Source organism: Schistocerca gregaria, chromosome 3 (assembly GCF_023897955.1).
Source record: "Schistocerca gregaria isolate iqSchGreg1 chromosome 3, iqSchGreg1.2, whole genome shotgun sequence".
Classification (NCBI taxonomy): Eukaryota; Metazoa; Arthropoda; class Insecta; order Orthoptera; family Acrididae; genus Schistocerca; species Schistocerca gregaria.
In genome coordinates this window covers 354035001-354053133 of record NC_064922.1, presented here as the reverse complement: position 1 = coordinate 354053133, position 18133 = coordinate 354035001, and the positions used below count along the sequence as shown (strand labels likewise).

The 18133-nt window shown below is 42.4% G+C and overlaps 1 protein-coding gene across 2 annotated transcripts in view; it reads right to left on the bottom strand.

The window, feature by feature from the left end:
- LOC126354292 (O-phosphoseryl-tRNA(Sec) selenium transferase) overlaps positions 1-18133 on the bottom strand; it is an 86028-nt gene that overhangs the window by 10307 nt on the left and 57588 nt on the right. For both annotated transcript variants that reach the window (XM_050003839.1, XM_050003838.1), the window contains 2 exons: positions 16418-16603; positions 13467-13607 (listed from right to left, as the gene is read on the bottom strand). In XM_050003839.1, the coding sequence (XP_049859796.1) occupies positions 13467-13607; positions 16418-16603 (327 nt within the window). The remainder of the gene's footprint in view (positions 1-13466; positions 13608-16417; positions 16604-18133) is intronic.

The following is an 18133-nucleotide window of genomic DNA, read 5'->3' as shown; positions in this document are numbered from 1 at the left end:
GTTCTAATAATCCTCATCATGTAAGACAAGCCATATTTGTATGGACAGCTGTACAAGTCCAGCTTTTGGAGACCTAGACCAACTAACACTACAAAGGAGACTTTCTATAATTGGTTGCAGGAGTGAAATACACAGGATGTCAACTTTCAACACGAGTCTACTGACTTTTCCGAATACATGGTCAACTTAAGAATAACTTGTCTAAGTTATTCTTGGCTTCTTTTTCTGTGTCGAAGTCTCAATCTCTTTCTTAGGCTTTCTTGATTTTGACTGCAACACCCACTCAATTCGACAATCTGGTTACACATTCCTAAGGAGCACTAATTGTAGGTTTTTTAATTCTTTGGTGAAGCTCTCCTTGTCTTTCAGTGTTCAAGCTCTTTAGACAAGAGTCTTTAGCACTGAATTTCTTTGTGACAGATGGGCGTGGCCCGAGGCACAGAGGTAGAGGTCAGTGTGTGTGGGTTTTCTATATTAACTATGACTCAAGAATCTGCCCAGTCTTGTCTTAATTAACATGTTGAGAAAAGTAAGCTGGCCCTCTTTTTCAAGTTTCACTGTGAATTCTATATTCCAACTGATCGAGTTTAAATGTTCCATGAACATGTAACTTTTCTCGTTCCCTGTAGCCACACCATAAACATGCAAATAGTAAAACACTGGTTTGAATTTGGCAAATTCTAGTGCCTTTCCTCCAAAGTGTTCTGTGTATAGGTTTGTCACAACAAGTGATAAACTACCCTTTTATCAAACATGAAATAAGCTAAAGTCAGAATATGCCTAAAAAATTCAGTGAAACAATTGTCAAACTTTTCCATTATCACTTTCAAGGATTCACAAAATGGGACTCCCATTACATCACAACTGACCATGACATCCATTTTCCAGTGTCCCAATTGACTGAGACGGTGTGAAAAGTGAACTGAGTTGCAAATGTGATGTTTGGACTTCCCCATATTCTCGCTGAGAATGGTTTAAGGTATTTAGCTAGCTGGTATGCAGGTGCACTAACATTACTAATTATGGACGTTAAAGGAATGCTTGCTTTGTGTAACACATAGAGGCCATATACAGGGTGTTCAAAAAGTCTTTCTGCAGTGCCGTATGATTGTTAGCCGCACAAGCCGTATGCTGCAGTGAATATACTGAAATGAAACTCAGAAAAACACAAGTTATTAATTTATTGAATATTCATTTTTACTTACAAATGTTCACATTAAAAGTTGAAAGTGTCCCTCCTGTTGTTGAACACACAATTCAGTTCGTCTAATCAAGTTTCAAAACACAAGATGCAACATTTCTTCTGTAACAGAAGCAGTGAAAGTGGATATTGCAGCTTTCAATTCACCGAAGGATTCTGGATGGTTTTTATAGACAGCTGCCATCACTGCACCCCAGAAGAAAAAGTCAGGTGGGGTTAGTTAGGGGATTGTGGAGCACAAAGTCTCTGTGAAATTATGCCTTCACCAAAAACATCAGCAAGCAGTGACATTGAAACACGAGCAGTATGTGCAGTTGCACCATCTTGTTGAAAATAACCGTTCAGTATTTCACTTAACACAAGTTCTCCTATGTATGGGTACAGAATATCACTGCAGTATCATTGTGTGTTTAGTGTTTCATTGAAAAATATGGGACTCAAAATCTGGCATCTAGAAATTACATTCCAAACTCCTATTTTCACAGAATGAAGCGGTTCCTCGTGATTACACAATGGATTTGTAGTACTCCACATACAAGAATTTTGCGAGTTCATGTACCCGGATAAATGAAACCATGCCTCATCAGTGAAAAACGTTTCATGAAGAATATCCCTTCCATTTTGCTGAACGAAATTTTTGAACCATTAATAATAATGCAGTCTCTTGCCAGGATCAGTATTTTTCAGTTCTTGCATGACTGTCACTCTGTAAGGGAGAAGTTCTAATTTTTTCCTTATAGCTGTGTGGGCTGTTCCGACACTAACATCGATTTACTGTGCGAGTTTTCTTACTGACTTATTCAGACTCGTGGACATTTTATCGGAAATATCGAGTAGTTTATCATCAGACAAAACATTAGGATGAGCACTTCTCTGTGCACCTGTCACTGCACCCGTACTTTGAAATTTGTTAATCAAATCTTGAACAATATCCCAATGTGGGAGTGTTGTCCCTGGGAAAACTGAATTAATTGTTTAGTGAACTGAAACTGTGTGTTTACTGCCAGCTTTGAACACTTGTTCGACTAAAAACACACACTCTTCAATGGTTAGCATTTTAACAGTGACAAAAACGAACAAAGGAACTAAAATTAAATGTTCACATCAACACGTAACGACACACACCAATGATACTACTGCTGGCTGAGATAAACGAAACAGTGGAATGTTGGGAGAGTCCCCTTGAAGGGAATAAATCCAGGCAGGAGAACAATCATACGGCACACGCAGCTAACAATTATACGGCACAGCGGAGAGATTTTTTGAACACCCTTCTCAAGACCCTTAATGACATTACATGTCAAGCCTGACTCAGCATATCATCATCATCATCCTGATTTTATTTATAGGATCAACATCTACACTGTCCAATCAGATGCATCCAGACAACCCTACAGAATGCAGAACTGTCAACCAGATGCCACCAGTATAAATGGAGGCAGGGAATATTGTGTTGTCAGTAGAAAAAGCAGAATGGGTTGGTTATCACCTGAGTAACAAATCCATAAGAGGTATTGCAATCCTTCTAAAGCTACCCACATCAACTGTTGGTGATATGATTGTGCAATGGTAAAACTACAGAAAATCCACAGCTAAACAAAGACCAGGCACAACCTCAGGTACTACAGACAGGCACTTTAGAATATTCTGGAGAATAGTAAAAGACACATGAAATCACTGGACAGAATCACTGTCTGTGTGTAGGCAGTTAAAAAGAATGGGATAAAATGGTTAAGCGGATGCTCGTTAAGTCTGTAGTCAATGATAAGTGGCACTGGAGCTGGTGCAAAGAGCAATGTCATTTGACAGCAGATGACTAGAAATGACTGATTTGGAGTGATAACTCATGCTATACCCTGTGACAATCTGATCGAAGATTCTGGACTGCTTTGGATTGATACGGTCAAAGGTATCAAATTATGGGGTCATAACTGATGAAAAGGTTTGCGTCTGGAAAATGCCTGGAGAACTTTACCTACTATCATGTGTAGTGTCAACAGTTAAGTATGGAGGAGGTGGTGTTATAGTGTTGGTGTGTTTTTAATGGGTACGGTATCGTCCACCTATTGCACTTAACAAAATGACAAAAGGGGAAAGATATAAACACATTTTAAACCATTGTTTACTGTGTACAGTAGAGGAACAATTTGGAGACAGACTGACTGTATCACCATGAAAATGCACCCTGTCTTAAGGCAGCATCTGTGGGGCAATGATTTGTGGACAACAACACTCCTGGAATGTGTTGGCCTGCTCAGAGCTCCAACTTGAACCTGATGGAACACTTTGGGACGAGTTCAAAAGTGGACTTCAGTCCAGACCCCAGCATCCATCATCACTACCTTCTCTGGTTTCTTAAGGAAGAACAGGCCGCCAGTCCTCCACAGACATTCAGATACTTCATTGAAAGTGTCTCCAGCTGAGTTCAAGCGATACTAACAGCAAAAGGTGGACACACCCTATATTAATGTCCACCAATAGGTGCCTGGATAATTTGATCAGAGGGTGTACTTGTCTGTACACAATGTCATTCAAAAGATAACAAAATCTTCAATTGAACCACAGTCACAGAAATGAATTATAGTTAGTTAATTAGTTTCATGTACCATCAATCACTTGCACATTCCATCGTAATGCTGTGGAATGGAGAAGTGATCTTTATATATGTTTAAATTTTTTAGATAAAAAGTACATTAATAAAAGAATAATTTAAACAATCAACTGTGATTTCGTGTAGCTGATGGAGAGATGTTAGACCATCTTTCAACGCCATTACAAGAAGTGATTTTATCATAACATGTAACATCCACAAGAAGGTACTTTCCATTCTCATTCATTTCGAATGTGAAACTAATAATTATAGGATGGAGGGATTTTCAATATTCTATGAATAAATCTAGCATTGTGTCTCCATGTGGCAACATGAAAAACAAGTAGGTTTCATTAACTGCTGACTGAAGTGCTTTTGTCCTCTGTCTTCCACAAGCCTTTAAAGATAAGATGCAATGAACATCAATGTCACACTAGATTAGATAAGACAGAAATATCTGACATTATCAGTTAGAGTGTAATAAACACCATGAAATGAAGTACAAAGAAATCACGATCCTCTTAGCCAACTCGGCCTTTCAGCATTTCTTCTTTAAAGAATCAGTTGGAATGTGTTTGGAAAACAAATTAATCAACAAGGATATTCATAACACTTCAAAAGTGTGCCACAGTGATGTGTGGGGAAATAAATCATCACAGGTCACAGATCAATAAATTTAAAGTGCCAATGGGTGCTTAACGGTCAACTGGACTGGGTATGAACTATATGTTTGAGTGTAAACACAATGATCTATTGAGGACAAGCTTCCCATTTTTGTCGGTGTAAGGTCTGTAGTTCATTTCTCTGGCTGTGAGTTCTAGCTGCACATGCTTCCTGTAATAGCCTTACAGCCCCTCCCCCCCCCCCCCCCCCCTTCCTCTACACATCTATGCTCTCCAAACCATCTAGATTACTTTGTCACTTCTCTATACACATCTCTATACAGGCAAAGCTTCAACTGATAATGACCAACTGCCTCAAAGAAAAATTTTACAATTACTACAACATTGTGCCACAGAATCGTGTAAACAGTTAGTACTGCATGAACAGCACATCTAAGGCATATCATAAATATCACCTCAAACCTCACTGGTCAATTAATGAGTGAATAGAATAAGTAATTGCACTGTATTGTATTAATTCTGAATTGAGGCAAAATTACACAACTTAGAGTTGGCCATGTGTTAATTTCACAAAGCTGTATATTTAGCTACTAAATGTACTTTAAACAACGTCAATGATTAGCTGGACTGTTATATTTATGGATGCAGTGATTATTATCCAGAGGTCTGCTACTGTTTATGTTTATGAGCAGGCAACTTCATTGTACACTAAGATAAACAGGTACTGCGAAGATGTAACAACTTCTAAAGAAAATAAATTGCTCCTAACCTTTCCTATCCTACCGGACACTGAGTCCAAAGATTAAAAGAAAAAGTCACCTGCTTGTAACAGAAATTTCTTTGACCAAGACAATTTGACACTTTGTCAACTGTCATTCAGTCAAGATGGTATACTCAGTGATGAAACAAAGCAGTAGGCTCTGCCAGAAATATCAGCTCTTAGACAATGTGTCTAACAGTGTATTATAAATACGGCAGTATGCCATCTTAGGCACTGTATAACACTTGTAAGTAAGCATTATAAATATGGATTCTTATATGGTTATATCACTTGTTATGTATTTCACAGTTATTGTCTAATATGCTCTCAGAAAACACTTGATAATGGCACTTTGAAGCCAAAATCATGATTATATAAGTGTAAATGTAACACTGTAAATAAACAACAGTCTAATGGCGGTACTGACTTTAAAGAAATATATTATGACTGTGACCCCACATTATGAAAAAAGACTATATGTCAGTCCCAATGGACAGAATAGGAGACAGTTAAAAAAGGCACATGGAGAAAGAGCTAAAAAAACACCATGGAGGTCCAAAACCAGACATTAAATGGACTTCACCATATTGCATCGGTGGATAAAAAGTAAAATGAAGTCGACAGCCCACGCATCATTCACTAAAAGGCCTGAAAAATCAGGTGGCAAACCCAAGCTGGAATGTGGATTGGTAAAAAAAAGGGCATTCCAGCAGGAAGTGGTGGACAGTTAAAATTTGGGTGCAATGCATACAAAATGGTGGAGCTGCAGCACTAAGCAAATGACGATGGCTAAAAAGGCAGTGTCCAGTACGCAGACGAGCTAAAATAATCTCCTCCTGGCAGGAGGGTCGAGAGGAGGTCGCCCAAGGTGCCGGGAGAGGCTTAATAAGCTGGAACTTATTCCCATGAAGGGAGAACGATTGGCAATGCCAAAGGGATGCCACCTCCTGACAGACAACAATGCAGATCATTGGAGGGAATACAGGTACTCGCGGGCTGAGGAACGAGGACTGCAGCCTTGGCAGCAGTGTCAGCAGCCTCGTTAACTGCAGACCGACATGACCACGCACCCACAGAAACACGACACTGGCTCCACCAAGAGTGAGCAAGTGACAATTTTCCTGGACCCACTGCTGTAAGGTTCAAATGGCTCTGAGCACTATAGGAATTAATATCTGAAGTCATCAGTCCCCTAGAACTTAGAATTACTTAAACCTAACTAACCTGAGAGCATCACACACACCCATGCCCGAGGCAGGATTTGAACCTGAGACCATAGCGGTCGCGCGGTTCCAGACTGAAGCGCCTAGAACCGCTTGGCCACACCGGAGAGTCTGCACTAAGTGATTATCAGTAATACAGCACACAGTGACTTTGGAGAACACTGAATGAGTCTGAAAAGAAGATAAAATTGGGAAGGCTGTGTCGCCGGATGTACTCCGTGGTCTGATACAAGGCGAAAAGCTTGGCTGTAAATACCGAGGAAAGTGCTGGAAGCCGATATCCAAAGACACGGTGCCAATGATGAAGGCACATCAGATCCCATGGTTAGGCCAAGAGCCATCAGTGTAAACAAAGGTACTATCGCTAAGTTCCATGCGAAGATCGTGAAACTGAAGGCGATAGACCGAGGACCGAAGTTGGAGTAGTGTCCTTAGGAAGAGAATGAAGGCCAAGGTTAACATGGCCACATCACGAAGCGAAGGTGGTGAAGGGTTCACACCCACTGGGAAAGTTGCAGGTGATGTGAAGTTAAGTGGCTGTAGCAAGTGGCAAAAGCGGACTCCAGGAGGTAACAGAAAAGAGAGACGAGCCCCATTATGATAATCTAAGGAATCATCAAAGAAGGAGGCAGAGGAGGGGTGGCCACGCATGGCAGACAAACGGCACGCATACCTGCTGAGGAGAAAGTGACGGCGGTAGGACAGTGGTAGTTCAGCAGCTGCAGCATACAAACTCTCAACTGGGCTACTGTAAAAGGCGCCCGTGGCCAAATGGATGCCATGATGATGGATAGTGTTGCGACGGCATAAAAGAGACGGATGTGCAGATGCATAAACAAAGCACCACACTCTGTTTATAACGGACAAGGGACTGGTACAAATAGAGGACGGTGGTTCGATCGGCACACCAAGAAGTACCATTAAGGACCATAGGACATTGAGGGACTGTGTACAGTGGGCTGCCAGGTAAGAGACATGGGAGGGCCAAGAGAGTTTCCTATTGAGCATGAGCCCGAGGAATTTCATACAGTCAACAAACGGAAGAGCAACAGGCCCAAGATAGAGAGATAGTGGAAGAAACCATTTCCGCCGCCATAAATTCATACAGACGGTTTGTCAAAGGAAAAGTGAAAGCCATTGGCAATGCTCCAGGAGTTAAGGCGATCAAGACGTTGCTGAAGACGCAACTCAGTGAGACAGGCCCACGGAGAAGTGCAATAGATGGCAAAATCATCGACAAAAAGAGGCCACTATAGGGTTAATGGCGATAGCAAAGAGGATGACGCTCAGGAAGGAACCCTGGGGCACACCATTTTCCTGACCAAAGGTGCCCAACAAGGCAGAACACACACACACACACACACACACACACACACACACACACACACACACACACACACACACACACCTTTAAAACTCGATCTTGTAAAAATGCCCGAACAAAATAGGGCTGGCGCCCACGGAAGTCCCACATGTAAAAAGTACAGAGGATACCAGTTCTCCAGCAAGTGTCTTAGGCCTTCTCCAAATCGAGAAACACGGCCACAGTCTGGGATTTATGCAGAAAACCATTCGTGACATGGGTGGACAAAGTAACGAGACAGTCAATTGCAGAACGCCGCTCTCGAAATCCACACTATGCACTTGTGAGTAAATGGTGAGACTCAAGGCACAACACCAGCCGGGCATGAATCATACGTTCCATCACCTTGCAGATGCAGCTGGTAAGAGAGATGGGGCGGTAGCTAGAAGGAAGATTTTGCCCTTACCGGGATTAGGTGTGGGTATGACGGTGGCTTCAAGCCAGTGTCCAGGAAATGATCACCGAGCCCAGATGCAGTTGTATGTGTTAAGTAGAAAGCGCTTGCCCACAACAGAGAGGTGCTGCAGCATCCGAAAGTGAATAGCATCTGGCCCCGGGGTGGAGGACTGAGATGAACTGAGAGCATGATCTAGCTCCTTCAATAGTCAGGGCAGCATTGTGGCACTCACGATTCGGAGAAGAGAAGGGTATCACAAGAGCCTACTCCACTCATTTCTGATGGATGAGGGCAGGGTGGTATTAGGAAGAGCTCAAAACTTCTGCAAAATTGCGGCCCAAGGTGTTGGAGAGAGGAACAGGATCCACGATGACATTGGCACCTACTGTCAGGCCAGAAATGGGGGAATGTATCTTGGTTCCAGAGAGCCATCGGAGGTTGGCTAATACAACAGAGGAAGGTGGGGAACTTTTAAAAGAACTAGTGAACGAAGAAATCCAACTAGCTCTTTTGCTATTCCGAAGAACTCGACGAAACTTTGCACGCAACTGTTTATAATGAATGCAGTTTTCCAGTGTAGGGAGGCAGTTAAAAACGAAGAGAGCATGTCTGCATTCACAATTTGTGTTGCGGCATGCCTCAGTCCACGAAGGGACCAGGACACGACCTGGTAACTAAGTGGGAGGAATGGAATGTTCTGCAGCAGTGAGGATAACGTTGGTGAGATAGTCCACCTGCTCATCACAACTGAGGAAATCTTGTACTGTGAAGGTTGACAGAGAGGAGTAAAGCTGCCAGTCAGCCTTAGTAAGCTGCCATCTGGGCATGCATGTGGATGGAGTAGGAGTCAGCAGACGTAGTAGAGCACATGGAAAATGGTTACTCGAGTAGGCGTCAGAAAGAACGGACCACTCAAGACGGTGGGCAAGATGGGCAGTGCAGAAAGGATAGGTCCAAATGGGAATAGGTGTGCGAGGAGGCAGAAAGGAAAGTGGGTGTTCCAGTGTTAAGGCAGAAGAGGTTGAGTTGGTTAAGGTCAACCAAGAGGGCACCTCTCTGGCAGGTCCTGGGAGAACCCTAAAGGGGATGATGCATGTTAAAGTCACCAAGTGGCAAAAACGGGGGAGGTAACTGCCCAATAAGCTGAAGGAAGTCTTCCCTGGTAACATCGAAGGACGGAGGTACATAAATGGTACAGAGGGAGAAAGTCAGTTGGGGAAAGAAAAGGCGAACAGCAACAGCTTGAAGATGGGTCGTAAAGGAGACGGGTTGACTACGAAGGTCATCCCTTATGAGTAGCATCACACTCCCAGAAGATGGGATGCTGACCCCAGGGGGAAGGTCAAAACGAATCAGTAAGTAATGCAAAAGCCCGAAGCGGTCTTGAGGGCGCAATTTCGTTTCCCGAAGGCAGAGCACAAGGGGATTCTGTGATTCGAGAAGCAGCCGTAAATCCTCTTTGTGGGACTGAAGGCCATGAATGTTCCATTGGAGGACAGTCTTGAGGAGGAAGATACACAGGGATGTTAACTCTGTGGCCACCAAGGGACAGCCAGTAGAGAGTCGCTAGTACAGGGCACAGAAGGAGGAGGAGCCTGCTCCATGGGGTCCACAGAAGCATCGGCAGGCTTGTGCAGTCGGTTTGTGGAGACCAACACTGAAAAACGGTTGGTGGTGCAGACCGGCGACACAGAGGCCAGCCAGGCTAAGAGACCACGGGGCAACACCGTCAAGCAGCATCTTCGAGTTGGTGAAGGGGAAGACCGTTTGTCTTTAGCGGACTTCTTCAAGCCCTTCTGGTTAGAGGAAGACTTGGATGTCAATTGGCTGGAGGGATGGAGGGAGTCTTCGCGAGTACTCTTTCCGTCCTTTCCTGCCTGCCCATTGTACAGTGGGTAGATTCAACCCTTTAGGTGAGAGTTTGACAGTCTGTTGCACAGTGGGATGGGAGGATGGAAATCCTGCTTGACACTGGCCGACTTAACAACCTCAGGGCTGAATTTGAGGTTTCATGTCAACGTGGCCATGTCCTTCATGGAGCGAGGTGTAACAAGAACTGAACTATAGGAGCCAGATGGGAGAACACCAGGTTTGTGACCAGCCAGTAACTTGCAAGGTACTGGGTAAGGCACTTTTTCCTTTACCCGAATCTCATGCATGACCTGCCCACCTAGATACATGGGACAATCCAGGGAGGAGGTGGCACGGCCACCATTGCAGTTGATACAGCAGGGAGAAGGAGGCAGACAATCGCATTTGGGCACATCCCTGCCACAGGTTACACATTTGGCTGGATATCGACAAGATGTTCTAGTGTGATTGAACCGATGACACTGGTAGCAGCACATCGGATTCGGAATGTACGGCCAGACTGTGATGATTTCATGGGCTGCTTTAACCTTGGACGGCAGCACCACCCTATCAAAGGTGAGGAAAAGAATGCGCGTGGGCACCAAGGAGGAATGGACCTTTTACATTACACGATGGACGGCAATGACACCCTGATCAGAAATGTAAGAGAGTATTTCAAGCAACCTTGTGTAAATTACACCACGAGAAGAATTCATAGTTCTATGTGCCTCGACACGAACAGGGTAGCTGTGGAGAAGCGAGGCAGCAAGTAGTTGTTGTGCTTGAGAATCAGAAGCAGTCTCCATAAGCAAAGTGCCATTCTGTAAAAGAGTGCAGGATTTCAGAGGGCCAGCAATGGCATCAACACCTTTCTGAATAATAAATGGATTGACCGTGGCGAAGGACTGACCGTCTTCAGTACGTGATACCACAAGGAACCGCAGTACAACAGAAAGAGTCTTCGAATCAGTAGCCTCATTACGTTTATGTTTTGTCGACGTTGATGGAGAGGATGACTGACTCATCGCGTGAAATCGCCCACGATTGCCAGCATCTCCGATAGCACGCTCCTTCCAACTGGGGGCCCCCTTCACAAGGGAACGCACCTGCATTAGGTGATTGTTCACCCCTCAGGTCACACCTCCCGAACACCTGACAGAGGGCCCAATGGGCAGTTTGGAAAGGCCTGTACCAGAGGGCAGGTGCAAACCCTACCTGTCGACCTGGGGCTGGGAATTCTGCATTACCCAGTCACCTTTTATGTGTCAGACATGTGGGCCGACCTTCGGGAGCGCACAGGGAGGAAGAAGAAGAAAGAGAATCCTCAAACACCGAAGCGGAGAAACGAGAGGAGAAGGGAAACAAAGAGAGGAAAAGGGAGCCAAAAAGAAAGTTGAGACTGTTCGCAGGTCAGCAACAGAATGCGGAACATTCCCAATAACACCCATATAAAGAATAGCAAGAGGATACACAGACAGCACGGAAGGGAAAAAGTGCTGCATAGGCTGGGGCCCCCTGGTAGCCAAGCACAAACCCGACAAAGAGTGGCGAGTCCCCTGGGGGGATATTTTCTGCGTGACTGACTGTCAGTCCTACTCCTATAATAGCATTCCAAAACTATTTATTTGTAATGAAAACAATTCAAAAATGGTTAGATGGTATTGTATTTCATAACAAAACAAGCTGAAGACATGACAAGGGTGGCAGCACCATTGTGTTTATGCTCAATAAACTGGGAGAGGCAGTAGTAATAGTATTCACTGAAGTATTCTTATAGGTGGAATGCTATCATACACAACAAGCCTATTTGTCAATGCCTCACTTAGCTTGAAGTCCAGTCTTGTGGGACAAAAACTGTGAAAGCTTCGGAAAACTGGTTGTTCCTTGTATAGTTAATCTTGAACAAATTTCTGCCCCATTACACATTTAATCGTATCACCTATGGGAAATTTCTGTGTGCATTTTGTTCTTTTTCTGTGGGGTCGATACTTGACTCCAACTCCACTCAACATTGTATCCATCCAGCCAGTTTGTACACACTTTAACACAATCCACGTATGTTCTGTCATCTTTTCCTTCTACACTACACCTTCTTCTCCCTCCTTATTGCCCATAAATTCAATGGTGTCAATGGCAAGCCATTACTGTCACCCACAACAGCATTTCTTGCAATCATTTCCCATACTTACCTGCAGAGTAACAATGCGACCCATTTTGCACTGTAATGCGGCTGTAACCAGTAAGGGGTCAAGTTAGTTGCCACCACAACCAAGTCTACAGTTCCCTTGTCAAGTAGTAAATGAAGTTAAACAAAAGCATCAAGTACTATCCAATTAAAAAATTGTAAAAGTTTCTACCAATATCATGGTGCACAATACTACATAAAATAATAAATGTGAAATACTGTCCACTTACACTGAGGTGATGAAAGCCATTGGATAACGATACGCACATACGAAGATGGAGGTAGTATTGCATATACACAGTACAAAAGGCCAGTGCACAGGCAGAACTGTCATTTGTACTCAGGTGATTCAAGTGAAAAGATTTCTGACATGATTATGGCCACAGAATGGGGAAAGATACTTGAAGCTGGACACTTGGGACATTCCATTTTGAAAATTGTTTGGGAATTCAAAATTCCAAAATCCATAGTGTAAAGAGTATGCCAAGAATACAAATTATCAGGCATGAGCTCTATCATTGGGCAATGCAGTGGCCATGGCAGCAGATGACCGATTTTAGTGCCTTTCCTAACAGCACTACATCACCGGCAGCATCTCTCTTGGGCTCGTGACAATATTGGTTGGACCTTAGACGAGTCCCAATTTCAGCTGGGAAGCGCTGATGGTACGGATTGTGTGTAGCACAGACCACACAGAGACATGGACCCAAATTGTCAACAAAGCACTACACAAGACGGTCGTGGTTCCATATTGGTGTGGGCTGTGTTTACATGGAATGGACTGGGTCCTCTAGTCCAACTGAACCAATCACTGACTGGAAGTGGTTGTGTTCAGCTACTTGGAGACCACTTGCAGTACTCATGAACTTCATGTTCCCAAACAACAATCGAATTTTTATGAATGACAAAGTGCCGTGACAGTGGGTAACAATTGTTCATGATTGGTTTGAAGAACATTTTGGACCAATTGCAGTGAGTAATTTGGCCACCCAAATTGGTCGACATGAATCCCATAGAACATTTATGGGACATAATGGAGAGGTCAGTTTGTGCACTAAATCTGACACCAGCAACACTTTTGCAATTGTGGACAGCTATAGAGGCAGCATGTCTCAAAATCTGCAGCCAACTTCCAACAACTTGTTTAGCCACATTGAGTTGCTGAACTATGCAGGGCGAAAGGAGGTCCGACATGATATTACGAGATATCCCCATGACTTTTTTCATCTCAGTGTATTGTCAGGGTCCATTGGTATATTTATCAATTTTTTACCTTCAAACTTGTGACCTGCTACCTCCTTTATATCAGTTCCTGTAACAACTCTTGTACCAGATACACAACGGAGGAAAAGCATAGACCCAAGCATTGTTATGGTTTTGGTATCAGTACCAACCAGAGAAGTCAGTGTCATACCTGTAACAGAAAAAACATTTTATGTTCACATAATTATGAATAAGTGTGTGTACATATCCATAAACATGTCTACTATGGAACATGCATGTCACCACCCTTAAGATACCAACACGCTGCTAACTGTTTATCTTGTGACCTGTATTATAAAGAAAGTAAATGACAATATGAACTACCATCTCTAACAGGAATTTAATATATATGTGGAGTACATCAGAAGAATAAAGTCTTAAGGTACAGCCAAATTAATAAGTGATACATTTAAGGACTGGCAAGCAACGGACTGTGTTCATCAAAGCATTTTCGTGACAACTGAATGGTTATAACTATAATTTAAAAAAAATGGTTCAAATGGCACTGAGCACTATGGGACTTAACATCTTAGGTCATCAGTCCCCTAGAACTTAGAACTACTTACACCTAACTAACCTAAGAACACCACACACATCCATGCCCGAGGCAGGATTCGAAACTGTGACCATAGCAGTCCCGCGGTTCCGGACTGTAGCGCCTAGAACCAGACAGGCACCGCGGCCGGCATCTACTATAATCATTGTTGATCTTTGCCTTACTACAATGTAGAAACTACGTCACTCGGCAGATTTAACAAGCATAGTCCCAATAAGGTCAAAATAGTGCTGCTGTTGAATCCTTACTGTTTTCACTACTAATCGGACTAATCCTTGAATCCTTATTGGTTTCACTACTAATCCAGCGTTCTCTCACTTCCTTCAATATCTTTGACTTCCTTTCCATACAAAGAAATTTCTGATACTGAAATTCACTATTCAACTCACATTTTGTGTGGGTTCATGACTGCTATAAAATGAATTAATTACAAAAAAAACTTATCTGTGGTTTTCTTACATATATAATTTTGTTAGACAAAATATCAATACCCTAAATTCATTAACATCATCTAGTGACAGAAGTTCGCAATAAATCTGACAAACTGACATTATAGAGGTCCCCAAACTGGAACAAATAGCCAGCTCTTCTTAACATACGATGTACATCCATTCATTAATCATGTTCCAAAGATCCCATTGAATGAATCAAGGCTTTTGTTACATTGGAGTTTGCTGAATACCTTTCATTAGTGTATGTAACTCCACTCTGAACACTCTAGATGGAGAAAAGACTACACAATTTTTTGAGACCTAAATTGTGACAGCATAACACAGTTCAACTGAAACTGATTTCATCAGCAGCTAATACCATTAAGGAATAAACCCACTGGGAAGCAAGTTAAAGGTCTGTACAAAGCATCTGGTTACCTACGTTACATAATACTTACAGCAGTGAGACATGAACTTTCAATGCAAAATCCCTATCCCTTAAAAACCTAAGGATTGTTCACAAAGCAGAGTGACGAGATGGGTGTTAGAAACTGCTAGAGACAGTAAAATAAAGAAATGGTCAGTGAACAAACATTAGTAGAAGAAAATTATGACTGTAATAAAAATGGAACAGATATGAGCCAAATTGATGATGGCCCAAGAAAGTTTTCTGCTGGATTCCACAGGACAAGAGCTAAACTCCATCCGAATAGGCTTTGAAGGCCCATTGGTAATGACTGATTGCCATGTCACCCTTAACCCGTAGGCATCAGTGGATGCGGATATGGAGAGGCATGTGGACAGCACACCGCACTCCCGGCTGTTGTCAGTTCATGAGACTTCTCAGTCAAGTAGCCCCTCGATTTGTTTCACAAGGACTGAGTAAACTCCACATGCCAACAGTGTCCGACTGATCCAAACAGCCACCCAGCCAAGTACTAGCCAATGGTCTTGCCACAATGGTAACACAAGTTTCCACCATATCACTGAAGTTAAGCACTATCAGGCTTGACAATCAAATGCCAAGAAAGAAGAAAATATGACCAAATGGAAGATGGATAGATGCCATTGGAAAACATGCAGTAACAGCACGCATGCATATTTCCAAAGACTGTATAAATGCACATTAAAATCTTGAGGAAGCCTTTATTCAGCAGTGGACGTAAAATGGCTGAGGACTTACCATGATTATCAGCTACAAGATGAGCATTTTTCACGGAAATTTTTAGTAGGTACGTGTAATGGAGAGTTAATGAAACAGTTGCTTTATTTTGCAGAAAAATGCTTATAAGTTTCTGATATTGCCAAGAACAAAGTAACACTGCTGGATATGAGCACCCATAAAAACTGTGACAGGTAGAAAGTAGTGAATGCAAAAACATAATATATAAGCTCTATATTCTGTTTCTCCAGTCACTGTCTAGAAATCTGTTATTTGTGCTACCAGTGGGTCACTCACCTTATGGGACTTATGTAACCATGTCTGAAATGTTGGTTTTATCCCATAATAATTATGCTACAATATAATACGGTACATTATTTTTGTTAGGACACGTGCCAGTCTTTTTCCCAAGTATTTTATCATTCATGATCTCACTGCACTTCATAACCATTTTCTAACATGTGACTCTTGTGCCTAACAATCATCTCTGAACAGCCTTAGAAAGTCATAATCTCACTTGCTACCTCCTTCATATGCCTATCACAAACTGCGACTGTTCTGTCACATTTCATTTAAGTATACAAGCTGCAACTCTCCACTTTTGATTATGTCTCCCATCATCCTCACAACAAGTGGGACATGAGAAAGTCACTAGTAGTTGCAAAAGCTAGGATAGTGTTATGTAATTTTAAATCTGTCCATTGGCAGTGATGGAATTAGGTCTCCTAAAAGCAGGTACTGGCCAGCCATTCTGTCTCTCCTTGTATTTTTTAGTTTAAGAACAGGCTGCATCATATTTGAGACAGTATTACCTATTGATATTGGATTATTTTTTGTATCAAGCAGGCGTTCACCATGTTTCAATGCTACTTTGGTGAGCTCTTCTTTGAGGTAGTTATACATTTCTTTCCTCTGTGTAACGAGGTTTTTGTACCCTGACACACCAAGTGAGAGAAGTGTGATGAAAACATCCATTGCAGGGCTGGAAGATGCACGGCCTGAAAAATAAAATACATGTAAAACTAAACAAACTCTCTTCCTATAACAAACACAGAAAATGCACTTCTTTTTCTACAAATAGCAATTTCATCAAAAATTATACTAAACTACAAATGGCATTTTGATGACCAGTATATATTGTGTATGAGATTTACAGTTAGTTAATTAGCATGTTATATAAATGAACAGGGGTCTTATCTTTATTTAAGTGTTCCTACGGATAAAAGACTAAATTTCAGCAGCCAACCAAATAACACAGCAACCAAGCAACTCTATTCTGCTCTCAAATAATTCATGTAGTCTTAATTACCAACTGATTGATTACACTTCATCTTGGAGTACGCCACCTACTTTTACTAGTGGCATCTACGAGCAACTATGATTCAATGTCTCCTTGCTGCAGCCATCTCACTTGCCACTACAGCAGTTCTAACATACTGAAAAACCCAGAATTGTGCACTAGATGAGCAATTTTATGTTACTTCTCCACTTATTACCAGACTTTTACTAGTTTTGTAAAAATGGTTCTTTGAATAAAGCAGTAGCTGCTACATGTATTTCTATTTTCAGAAATCAAAGTTAATGAAAAAAGTATCATTACCAAAGTATGCAATATGGCTATATTACCATGAAACGAAACAGAAGATATACACTGAGGTGACAAAAGTCATGAGATGTCTCCTCATACCAAACTGAACCTCATTCTGCCTTGGGTAGTGCAGCAACTCGATGCGGCATGTACTCGACAAGTTGCTGAAAAGCCCCCTGCAGAAATATTGAGCCATGTTGCCTCTATAGCCACCCACATTTGCAAAGTTGTTGCCAGTGCCAGGTTTTGTGCACGAACTGAACTCTCAATAATGTCCCATAAACGTTTGATGGCATTCATTTTGGGCATTTGGGTGGCCAAATTATTTTCTCAGATTGTCCCAAGCATTCTTCAAACCAATCGCAAACAACTGGGGGTTGATGACTTGGCACAGTGTCATCTGTGAAAATTCCATCATTGTTTGGGAACATGAAGTCCAGGAATGCCTACAAACGGTCTCCAGGCAGCCGAACATAAACACTTCCAGTCAATGATCAGCTCAGTTCAACCAGAGGTCCCAGTCCACTCCACGTAAACACAGGCCACAACATTATGGAGCTGCCGCCACCTTGCACAGTGCCTTGATGATAACCTGGGTCCCTGTGCCATACTCTAACACTACCATCAGCTCTTAGCGAATGAAATCGGGACTCATCTGACAAGGCCACAGTGTTTCAGTCATCTAGTGTCCAACCAACATTGTCACAAGCTCAAGAGAGGTGTTGCAGGCAATCTAGTGTTATTAGTAAAGGCAGACACGTTGGCTGTCTGTTGCCATAACCCATTAATGACAATTTTGCTGCACTATTCAAATGGATATGTTTGTCACATGCCCACATTGATTTCTGCAGTTATTTCATGCGATGTTGCTTATGTGTTAGCACTGACAACTCTACACAAACGCAATTGCTCTCAAGTCATTAAGTGAACGCCGTCAGCC